This window comes from Apteryx rowi, unplaced genomic scaffold (genome assembly GCF_003343035.1).
Source record: "Apteryx rowi isolate R43461 unplaced genomic scaffold, aptRow1 scaffold_821, whole genome shotgun sequence".
Taxonomy (NCBI): Eukaryota; Metazoa; Chordata; class Aves; order Apterygiformes; family Apterygidae; genus Apteryx; species Apteryx rowi.
The window spans coordinates 272,291-284,144 of NW_020451118.1; the positions used below are offsets into that span (position 1 = coordinate 272,291).

The 11,854-nt window shown below is 43.6% G+C and overlaps 1 protein-coding gene across 1 annotated transcript in view; it reads right to left on the bottom strand.

Moving 5' to 3' along the window:
* LOC112977336 (deleted in malignant brain tumors 1 protein-like) overlaps positions 1 to 4,373 on the bottom strand; it is a 199,336-nt gene extending 194,963 nt beyond the window's left edge. Inside the window, exons 1-3 of the mRNA XM_026089580.1 lie at positions 4,337 to 4,373; positions 1,936 to 2,259; positions 121 to 444 (exon numbers count right to left, since the gene is read on the bottom strand). Coding sequence (XP_025945365.1) covers positions 121 to 444; positions 1,936 to 2,259; positions 4,337 to 4,373 — 685 coding nt within the window. The remainder of the gene's footprint in view (positions 1 to 120; positions 445 to 1,935; positions 2,260 to 4,336) is intronic.
* Positions 4,374 to 11,854: the final 7,481 nt, after the last annotated feature.

The following is an 11,854-nucleotide window of genomic DNA, read 5'->3' on the forward strand; positions in this document are numbered from 1 at the left end:
GCCTATCGGTTCTCTTGGGTGTTGAGATCAGCACTGCTCCAAAGGGAAGAGGGCCTCCAAAAGCATATCCATCTCCATACCCCACAAAAACCCACTTATGCAATGCAGGATGGAAGTTACCTGAGCACACAACACCAGCATCTTCTCCGTGCCTACAGTTGTGGGTTCCCCAAGGCCTTGCAGTGCATTCGGAGAGGGCAGCTTCAGTCCCTCTGCAGCTCACATCATCAAGCCAAATGGGGTCAGATCCTTGCCCAAAATAAGCTGATGAAGGAGCTGAKAGAGCTGTCCCACAGCTCAACTGTCGGCACACAACTTCAGCATTGATTATATCCCAGTTGTCATCACACACGGTTCCCCATTGCTGGCCATAAAGCACCTCTACTCTCCCCGCACAGCGACTTGGACCATTCACTAATCGGAGTTGGGCTATTTTTTTAATTTCTGCATTAAAAAGAAAAAAGGAGGGGATGGTCAGGAATTATACATAAAAAGGTCCTATAAAGACCAAAGGAAAGGAAAAATCTCCACTAGTGCTTTCCAGGATGTGACAAGGTGAAGTCTGTTGAGCATTAATTTCTGAGATTTTTCTCTGTGTTTTCCTAGTTCAGAATTAAACAGATAAACAGAATGGTTTGGAAACCCCTTATGAAACAGGCTTATGCAGTTCCCATTGTTATGTGACTCCGGGGTCACTGGCTACAGATTAAGACACCCATGTGTCTCATCTACTTCAGTGCCTCCCTGTGACCTGGGTGTTAAAATTCTAGACTCAATAGCATCTATGGAGCTTCTCAGCTGGCCAAATATTGGGGTTTGATTCATTGCCCAAACAGGTGTTTGCCACCATTTGAGATGCCCCAGGTATTGCCTCTGGCCTCCAGCTGCTGCTCTGTAGGGGCTCCCTTAGGGCCTGTACCTCATCTGTCATACCCATGTGGTTGTGTCAGATGTCCCAGGGCATCTCCAATGGCAGTGGGCACCTTCATGTAGGGAACTGACTCTATGCTAGATGTCTTACCTGTAACAGGAAAATATCCAGGCCAAAAGTGGAACTTGCATTTAAAAACACACATGTTGGGGTGTTAATCTGGAACTGACTACCATTCCAGATCCAACTAGGGGCATGTGGGTTTGGAAACGTCATCCATTGTTCAGTACTGATTGGGACAGAAGCTTTGGGACACACTGACCTGAAAGAGGGTAATGGACAGCTTCCTCCTCCTGCCCCCTCGCCTCATCCCCCTACTCCTTCTCCCACCTCCTGGGGACCATGGTCCACTTGCATATTCTTTACTCTCCAGTTAATGATAAAATAGAGGGGTAGAGCACACCTTCCAGCCTTCCCCACCCAACTCCCCGAGCTTAGCATTCATTAACACTATGCTGTGGCATCCAGGTTAGGACTGGCACACAGATAAATGCTCCACAGTTGAACTGCTCATCCCTGTCCCAGTCTGGAGAATAAATGCTTCTGCCAGGAGAGAGTATTGTCACAGAAGACAAATGAAAAGAGGTCACATAAACATTCAACTTCCCTGCCACGTTTCAGCTATGAAACATGTGGATGGACAGCATGCACATCCAATGGAGCTCCTTTAAGACTCTCTGCCCATTTACTGTATTGTGATTCCATAAGGAGCAAGAATAGCTTGGATGAGGAAAGAAAATATGATCATTGTTCTGCCTCAGTAACAGAATGAGCACAAATATCACCATCACGCACAGTGTTTAACTGATAATGGAACTGAGCTGGACCTCATGTTGTCCTTGGCAGCTCATGGTACAGGTCAGTGCCTGAAGCAGTCATCTCCATCCTGAGCCCTGTGGGTAGCTCTCACTGAAAAATAAAATTTTGCCAGCAGACTTAAAAAGTTTCCCCTCCAGAGCACAGCCTCTTGGGGTCACATGGGAAGAGATGTAAATATAAGTTACCTGAGCACACAACACCTGCATCTTCTCCGTGATTGCAGTTATGCTCTCCCCAAGGTCTGGTCCTGCATGCGGTGAGGTCAACTTCTGTCCCTGTGCAGTTCATGTCATCCAGCCAGATACGATCACTTCCTTGACCAAAATAAGCTGAGCCATGGGCTGACAGTGCTTCCCCACAGCCCAGCTGCTTGCATACGACCATGGCATCAGCTAGATCCCAGCCATCATCACACACGGTTCCCCACTGCTGTTTCCAAAGCACCTCAAGTCGCCCCACACAGCGACTGGAGCCATTCACTAGTCTGATTGGAGCTGAGCTGGCAACACCTGAATCACAAAACAATGCAACGTGAAAAATAGTCAGGGAAATTGCCTTGAGCCACATCTTCGCTGATAGCTGAGAATGTAACAGCTTACTCTTGCACAAATAATGCCATTTTGGATTTGGCTGGAGAATGATTACTGACATGCTCATCACTGGTATTTTCACCAGGAACATTTTAAGAACAGTTTGCAGCCTCATTAGTGGTGCAAATTTCTTGCACAGGTGGTGTTAGGACCTCTAATGCATCTCCACATCCCTATGAGCAGCTGCTAGCTCTTCTTCATTGCCCAGAACTGTCCTTATCATGGGATTCTTTAATATGTCCCTCCCAGAAGAATGACAAATATTCAAAACCTTGGGTGAAAATCTATCTTTTCCAACCAGTCCCAACACATTCTCTGACATGGTGTGTGACAGCCCCACACCATGGATATCCTAGGTTATACCATGCACACAGGCAGGAAGACCAGAGGAAAACCTCAGGTTATGCTACCTAAGAAGATGAAGATCCCAGAGCAAGTGTATCCATCCAGTTTGAGCTACTGCAGCATCTTGGGTCTTACACCATACCTCTCCACCCTGTTCATGTTCCTGTTCCATGCACAAGATCGTGAACGTTTCTTCTGAGTCTGTCACTGTCCCTCAATTAGGAAAGTTATTGAAGGAAAGTTTCAGGTCATTTCTCTGGGGACAAAGTTGGGTCATGCAGTATTTCCATGCCTTTGTCCAAAAATGCTTGTCAGACCTTCTGCTATCCAGAGCTTGCTGATCTAGGGCCATGTTGAGCACAGCTAATTTGCCTAAATGTAGCCTTCTGGTGTCATTTGTAGATCTTACACCCTCCAGTGTGGTAGCCGGAGTTCAGGAGAGATAAACTAGGGCAACTCAAGTGGCTCTGGGTGCTTACATTGACATGACTGCCTAGGGTGTGTAAAGTAGAATTAATCTGTCCAGCTGATGACAGTTGCAGTGTTGTCTGTACTAAATAACTGCACTTCCTTACAAGTCAGAGAAAAAGAAGCTTTTGTAATGAGGAAGGAGGACTTGAGATACAGAATGGTCTGTTTCTCGTTATGGATATAAGGGAAATCTAGACTACCATCAGGATCCAAGCCTGGAAGCAGATGCCTAAGCTCACTCCTTGTTCAGAAAGATCCTATCTGATACCTAAACTGAGTCTACATCTTTGGTCCTGGGTACTGCTCTCTACAGCCTTTATTAGATGCTTTAAAGCAAGGACTGCAACCTAAGTCTTGCCGGATCCACTCTTCTATGCTGTTGCAAAGCACTGACATTTTTCTGAAAAAGCTTTACATTCCCAGATCACCCTCTGCCCATTTGCAATTCTGACACAACCCTTACTCTGTCTCAGACCTTGGAGCAGCCTTAGCTTGTGCCAGGTTTTGTTAAAAAGCAACCTCAGTGTCTCAGGATAATCCTTAGCCAGTTCTTCTGCTACTTTTTTGGTTGAAGTTATCTGACTATGCTGATTTGCAGGAAATAAATGCAGCTGCACTAAGCACTGACTTTGTCAGCTAGGCAATGGAGGTCTACTGTGCTTATACATTCTCGGGTCCTGGCTCAAATCCAAACTGGGATTCTGGGGGCAAGGGGAAGCAAGATTACATTCTGGATTTCAGAGATCAGTCAAACAAGGCTTTGTTTTTATGCTAACATTTGTTTGTTTCCAGGGTTTGTCTCTGCATGTTTGCATAAACAATGCCTTTAAATCTCCAGGTGAGCTTTTAGAAACCAAGTGCTAACTACTACTACTACTACTACTACTACTACTACTACTACTACTACTACTACCACTACCACTACCACTGTAGTGGTAGTGGTAGTATTAACAATCTACTACTTCCTTCTGTTGCCTCAGCGAGGTCATGCCCCTTTCCAGCACTGAGAGTAAAACTCAAGCTTCCTGCATCTTCAGTCAGAGGACCACAAACCCATTCCAAACATGAAACCCATTTCCTTGTCAAGACTAGAGATATGAGAGGAGTCAACCCATCATGAGCTCCACTTATCAGAATATATCTAGAACCCTGTTCTTCAGGAGCAAAGGAGAAAACTTACCCCAAAGCCATGCCAAGAGGAAGAGCATAATTTCCATCCTTGTTCCAGCAAAGGCAGCCAGACTCCTGCTGCGGGCATGCCTGGGTGGGAGAAAGAGATTGCCTGATAGTCCCATGATAGCAGAAGAGACCTTACACAGTTCGGTTCCTGAAGGCCAGGGACCTGTGTGATTGGGAGGACAGCACAGGAAGATTGTCCTTGTCAGAGACACAAAGAGCTTAGCGTCAGTGACTTGTTGGGAGGGCAGGAGAGAAGGCAGCAAAGACCAAGACAGGAAGTAGATGGCAAATATTGCTCTGCTATGACTCCTCCCCTTTACTGGCCTCTCCCTCTTCATGGGCCTGCACTGACCCCCTCCTAGTCTTTGCATCTCCCCATGCTAATTCCCTCCTTCTGTGCTCTTCTGTCCATCAACACATTAAGGAAGAATTACCCATTCAAGAAAGCACTGAATCTTTAGTCCTCTATTGTTGTCTTAGCAAAAAATAAAATATTTCTGGCTCTCCTCTAAAACTGCCATTCTCCTGGCAGGACTAGCTCCTGAACAAGCAGTGTACTGGGAAGACTACCTGGGGACTGCGGGAATGATCTCTGTGTGTGCCTGTTTCTCCACTTCTTAAATGCTGTTTGGGAATGGAAAGCATACAGATAAACTCTTGACTCAACTGGGAGACTGTGAAATGTTCAGTCTCCGTATACTGGTGCTGTGGAAGGGTCTCTTAGGAATTGACTGGGGCCATGTTAGTGAAGATGCTGTAAACCCTGAAGGACTGGAAGCCACTTGCAACAATGGGAACTTCAGGATTAGAATGCAATGTGAGAGACTGTCCCAAGAGACAAACACAGCATGTACAAGTAAGAGGGTGAAGCAGGAAGCAGAAAATCAACATGGGCTCCAGAGAGACAGGGCTTGCAAGGAGTCTGCTTAACACCAGCTGGATTACCACTCTGTTGTAAGACTAAAAGTCTTACAGTGACTAAAACAATGCTTCTTTTCAGGAAATGAAACAAAATAAAACAAAACTTTCAGCTAGCCTGCAATTCATTCCTTTCTGGGAACAGGCCTCCTTTAACGAAGTGTTTTCACTGGTGCAATCCTGGGGAAGAGCAGGCTGACTGAGACCCATAGGGCTAATTTCACAGTCAATGACAATGATACAACTGGTTGTGACTCTAGAGGACATCCAGGATGAACCTCTGGAGGCACAGGGAACAAGGGAAGCTACAGGGGCTGTCTGATAGTTTGAGACAAACTCAGGAAATCTGAGTTTAAAAAACACAGCTAAAGGCTAAAGGGATGCATAATTTTAGGCTAAGTTTATTGGTTTGGTAGTCTCAGAAGTGTTGGTTGTAAAGGACTTTTGATGGTTTCTAATCAAAACTCTGGTCAAAGCAGTATCATTGCTAACTCCAGATCAGCTGTGGCTTTGCCTAACTGAGTCTTGACAAACTCCATGGCCTCTCTGGTGACTGTCCAAGGGCTGCACTACCATTACAGGAAGAAGTTTTTCCTAAATTTCAACCTGAACCTCCTAAACTGCAATWTGTGGCTGTTTCTCCTTGCTATATTGCCTGCCCCTGCCAAGAACTGTTTGCCTCTGCCATCTTTGCTACTGCCCTTCAAGTGGTCCTAAGCTGCTATTACATCACTCGTTGCTTTCTCTTCTTCAGATGAAACATGCCCAGTTCCTTTGACCTCTCCTTGCTGATCATGTGCTCTAGGTCACCAACCATCCAAGTAGCTCTTACCTTTGAGCCAAACCATTGTGCAGACCAAGACTGGATCGCACTACCATCCAGAAATCCTTTGGACCATAGCAGATATTCAGGTGGTTCAATTTATTTGTTCTTTCTTAATTATTTTCCTCTCTGCATTATGGGACTACAGAAGAATCCTGGATGGAAAAGTAAGCACATTTTGAGTCATATTAGCACCGAAAAGTCCCAAGAGGTGGATCTTACTGAATCATATGCCATGAAGAAAATTGAACAGATTGGTCAACTACTTGAAGGCAAGCTTGGAACAGAGAGGACTGGAAGAGGATCTGAGACAATACTGAAGAGACCAGGAGTCAAGACAAGAGATCCAATGAGATACTTGTGCAATAATGAACAAACCTTTTCTGCTGCGGACAAAATATCAGTAACATCTTCTGTATGTCTGAGAGGAACCTTGAGTTCCTCATGCCCAGATTTTTGCCGCAGGCACCAATTAAGTTTCCTGCTCTGCCTTATTATTTCATATTTCCAATCAGSATATGCCTTTTTCAAGTAGCCATTGTTTCTTCAGGTTGCGTTCTGAGCCTACTATTTACTATTTGCTTCAGCTTCAATTGACTTTGTGGTTCCTTGTTTACCCTTCAGTCCTATTCCTGTTGACCTTTAATATAACTCTATATATTATCTTCTTGTCTTCACTTGCTGAAAACAATAGGTGTTTGGCCAAGCGGTGGAGCAGCTCTGCATTCCCCTGCCATTACAAGGAAGGAAGTATCCTGCCTTGGCTTATTTCCCCTACCTATACTTTGAGGGGGATGTTGCATTGCTCTTTCCTACAGGCTTCTCTGAAACACCTAATGTAATTTGTTCATACGAAGCCTTGCTTAGGTATTGACCTAAATCTGCAGTGTTACTAGGGTGGGAGGAAAGAAATGTCATGCTAGATGTAGGATGAGCCACATATGAGTGATCTGAGCCCTCAGAAAATCATGTCAACTCCTCCTCATTCTAGCTACTACTCCTGGCTCCTTGGGAATTCCCAGCTTTCAGAGCAGATGTTGCTTTTCCTAAACTTTTCTTTCTTGAACTGCTGCTCATGCCTTTTCTTCCCACCATCCTGCCCAACTCAAGTTGGCTGCCGGGCCTTTGTTTAGCTAGCCTGCCTTTCTCTTGCTGAGGCCACCCTGACCTTTATTTGAAACCCTGTTTGTTTGCATGAATTCAGCCTCTTTGTGGCTTTTGCTGATTTAATGCACGGCTTTAGGGTCACACACTGGCAGGGCCGTTTGTCAGTAGGATGGCATGACAAGCAGGCCTTAGCACATCAGCTCACTGGCTCATGTGTGTGTGAGAAGGCTCTGCAAGATCTGTAGCAGGGAGACTGGAAACAGACGTAAGAACAAGCCCACACATATGCAGCCTGCACACAGGAGTTATTTTGCCTAAAAATAGGAGCCAGCAATGGCATTTGTACAGTGTGTTCATCCTCTATCTCCAATACAGTTTGTCACTGTGAGATCATACTGCTATGGCTGTGAAAAAAACAGATTTAAAGGATCTCTGTTGCAGTAACAATACCCTCAGCTGTCTGCCAGCAAACTGGCACCAGCAATGCTTCAAAGTGCAACCCTAAATTTTAGGATTGCCTGAGCCTAGAGTTAGATCTTGGACTTTGAGCAGGGGTAATGTAAAGTCTGCTCTAGGGACAGATTGTGGCTATTAAGGTTGGGTCCAGAGCTTTCTGGAACTTGGACAAGGAAGTTGGTTGTGAGCAGATTTAAGTCCAGATCGAAGCAGAAGATTTCAGATGGTCCTTGCCTATACTCAGTTTTGCACAGCTGAATTTCCCAAATGTTGTTCCTTAGATTCAGTTCTTCAGAGAGATGACAAAAAATTTGACAGGTTGCATTTATTAGTTTGTTAATGCTGAAATATATTTTTCCCAAAATGAGTTGCTTTGTTTAGTGAGATATAAGTGGATAGAGTGGCAATGTTCTTGTAGTTACTTTATGGCTTTCTTGTTGTATTTAACGTGAGATCGTCTACCTCTTCCTGCTGTTTCAACAGTCAGTACTTCAGTGTGTGGCCCAGACTGCAGGGATGCAGAACAGAAGGAAGACATCAGAGTAGGTGTAGGTTTAATGCTAACTAATGCACTTTGCACCACTTCCGAGACAGCTACACAACCAAATATGATCAGTGTCACAGACCACAGCAAGCAAAGAGGTTTTGTGGGAAGTGAGTAGAAGTGCTGTGATGCAGCTGCTGTGTGCTTTGGTGACTGTTCCTCTTGTTTTGAGATTCAAGAGGGAGACAACCCTGTCTGCGACAGATACTGAGTGTGGGGAAAGAGCAGGAAGACTTCCAGTCCCAGACAGAACCTTCTCTTGGCCCTCCTAAGGCACCTGTTCAATGTCAGTATATCTAAGGGATTACTCAAAAATGTGAAGGTTCCTGGGTGTGTATTACCTCATTGGGGCTGCACAGGTCTCAGGTCAGCAGAGTAGCTGTTTATCCACTGCAGTCACCCACTGGAGCTGTTTGTTTCTTTTACATAGAGTGAGATAAGGTATTAACAACAGTTGCATTTGTTTATCTTACAGAATAGCTTATATAATACTTTAGTATTGCTAGTATCTGCTTGCCTGTAAAGACAATTGTATGAGAGTGATATCATAAATGAATGATGCTGTGTTCAGATGTCACTAAACCTCCTTGGAACTTTGTCACTGCAACTGTATGAGTTTAGGCAATTCTACTTCCTAACAGCCGGGACACCTTTTATTGATTTTCAAGGTAGGATTTGAGTTTTGGATATAGACACCTTTATTTTTCCTCATTCCTTACCCGCTTGACTTGCTTCTGCTTTACCTGTTTTCCTGTATTCTATGTTTCTTCCTTTTTGAGTGCATAAGATTTTCAGTAATAGTTTTTATACTTTTTTGCTGTTTTTCATGGTGGGTTCCTTGTATTCTCATGTTTTCCTAATTTTTCATTAATATACATACATACATGTCTGTATGTATAAACATACACAGCACTGAGATCAGGGTACAGAACCATGACTGGGGGACTTGAATTCCGGCTGCCTGCACAGAAACAGAGGAAAGGGCAGTGTGAATGTCTTTCCATCATGGAGCCTGGGTTTTCCCTTGCTGCGGTTATATCTGTGATCTGATGGTCCATTAGACCAAGAAGGGCAATGCAGCATCTCTAGGACAGGCAACAGCTGAGAGCTTAGAAGCATGGCTGTGGTAGCGTTTAGGCCAGTCCCATCCATCTCCTATAGTAAGGAAGGAAAACAGACTTTTTCCATAACCCTAATCCTGCCAGGTCTTCCTACAGACGACAGCAGCAGTGTAGATACTGATGGCTTGCTTTTCTCTTCCTTTGCTCAGCCGTGATTGCACCCTTAGGTTTGGGACCAGAGATGTTACTGCAGGTGCATTACCTAGACAACTGCTTTTCAGCAGTACTCTTATTCTATTGCTGCTGTTTCTGCTGCAGGGCTTAACTTGGAGCCAGCCCTGCCAAAATGCAGTTTAGTAAAACCCAGTGCTTCAGGGCTCGATATAGAGGAAGTAGCAAGGATCAGCTTGGATTGTACCCCTCTGTCCAGCAAGCCTTGGAAATTCGGACCTGGGGTAATGGGTTGATGAAAGAGGGCAAGCAACTGCCTGGGTTGGCAGCTGCATTCTCAGAGGAGAGGACTGCAAACTTTCAAAGCTCTGAAAACTTCAACAGTGTAATTTATAATTAGGTATTCTGTGTTACCTTATGGATATTTTTTCCATCTTATATGTCAAAGCCACTGATTCATGTTTGTGAGCTGGGAAATTTAGCTTCATAAGCACCAAGAATTTCTATTTATTTCTTCCAGGTTTCTAGGTGGGAATGTGAGCCAGGATGTTAGCAGTGGCTCTTTTAAATTCAAACTCTTTCTGGTGGCAATGAAGATCTGGAAGAAAAGTGACACTAATGAAGAAACAGTATAACAGGATAATAATAATAATAATAATAAAAGCTTAAATTCAGTTTAAAAGCATGGATCTCTCTAAGAATAAGTCATCACAGCTGCCAGACAGTTCAGGGTATTGAGAAAACTTGGTTACCTGATTCAACACAAGGCCAATTCTATTTTTGTTTCCTTAAATCAGCAACAAAATGCATGTTTATAAATAATAGAGATTTGGCTCATCCAGCTGTGATATTTGCACACTGTAGCATTGTAGTTCCAGTGAGTATAGCCTTTCAATTACTAGTAAAAGGCCACAGGTTCTGTATTAATACACCAATGCAGGCCTCAGGGCTTGTCTGGGTTTGTCTTGATGTGAGCCAATTTTAGCTTGTGATAGCTGTCACAACAACTGTCTAATGTGCATGTGACTATTGGCTAGAATTTAGCTTAGCTCTGTGAACACTGCATACAGGAAAAGTGTAACAAACCTGTGTAGTCCCTGAGAAATACTTATACAGGAGCCCCTCAGCCCCAATGAACATATCATGTTATTTTAACTGAAAGCTAACAGGCAAAGATAGTTAACCTTCAGCTGGGAAACTAAAAAAAAAGAGCTAATAAGGCAACTGTTGTCCTTGATCATCGGTACTGTCAGCAGCTCTTGTAGTCCTCTTTTTGCTGGGTCAGTCTTACTTGGGCATCTTTTGGCATGTGCAAAGAGACCATGTGAACAGCAATACCCAAGTGATGAATGCACAACAGTTCCTTAGTGGCTGATACACACAGAAGACAGCTAGGACTAAAGTGATATTAAGCATGAATATACTCACCTCCCTACTTGTAGACAACCACTGAGCCTTTCCTGGCTGAGCAATATCAGATGAAGAAGGGCTGCCCTCTGTTGCTCCTTGGAATTCACTGTTTCTTGCTATTACTGCGTCACTGACTTCCAATACCCCATCTCTTTCTTTGTTTTTCATACCTCTATATGACAAAAAATCCATGAGATTTTGGGACAACAATTTCACACCTTTCTTATCTTGCATGACTTTAGCTTGTGGGCTTTCTGGCAGATCAACTATGTTTTAATTTAAATGGAGCAAGTCGCACTGCTGTGCTGTATTAAACTGCTGCTATGCATCAAGGATTTCAAGCTGTAATATTTTCCTGCTTTGTTTAGCAGCAAGGTGAATCCATGGTATAATACCAGCAGTTGTGACATCTGATCACCTACCTCAAAGTGGAGCACTCTGTTGAAAATCATGGCAGCTCTTGGGATTGTTTAACAAATCTTTTCAATAGTAATGAGTGGCTGTAAATTAAATTCATTGAAGGTTTTAACTACCTTAAGTTGGGCATGTTGTGTAACAGTCAAGACTTCTTTTACTCGTTTTGCAACTCTGACAGTTTTAGATACTAAATAGTGCATGAAGGAAGTCAAGAGGTATCAAGTGTGTGCAAAACTAGCATTAAGTGGACATTTATTTGATTAGAAAACTTTCCTTTACACACAAAAGAGGTTTGATTAATGTTGAATACTTGATCCTTTGTATTAAAAAATCCTGTACTAATGCATACATAGTTTTGTTTGACATCAGTCATGATGGACTACTTATATCCCTCAGGCAAAGTACATTAGGGAAGTATGATCTATACAAACATCAGCAGTTTGTAATGGTGATGGAAGACACAGGAACTGCCTATCAAAGTTTAGATAGTTAAAAATGCGTGCTGTTTGCTGATGACTAGATTTGGATGAGGATGTCTAATTGGTAACTGAGATAAGGCAACAGTGCAGCTTTGCCAAGGGCTAACAATGGATGAGCTTTTATAACCTGTGT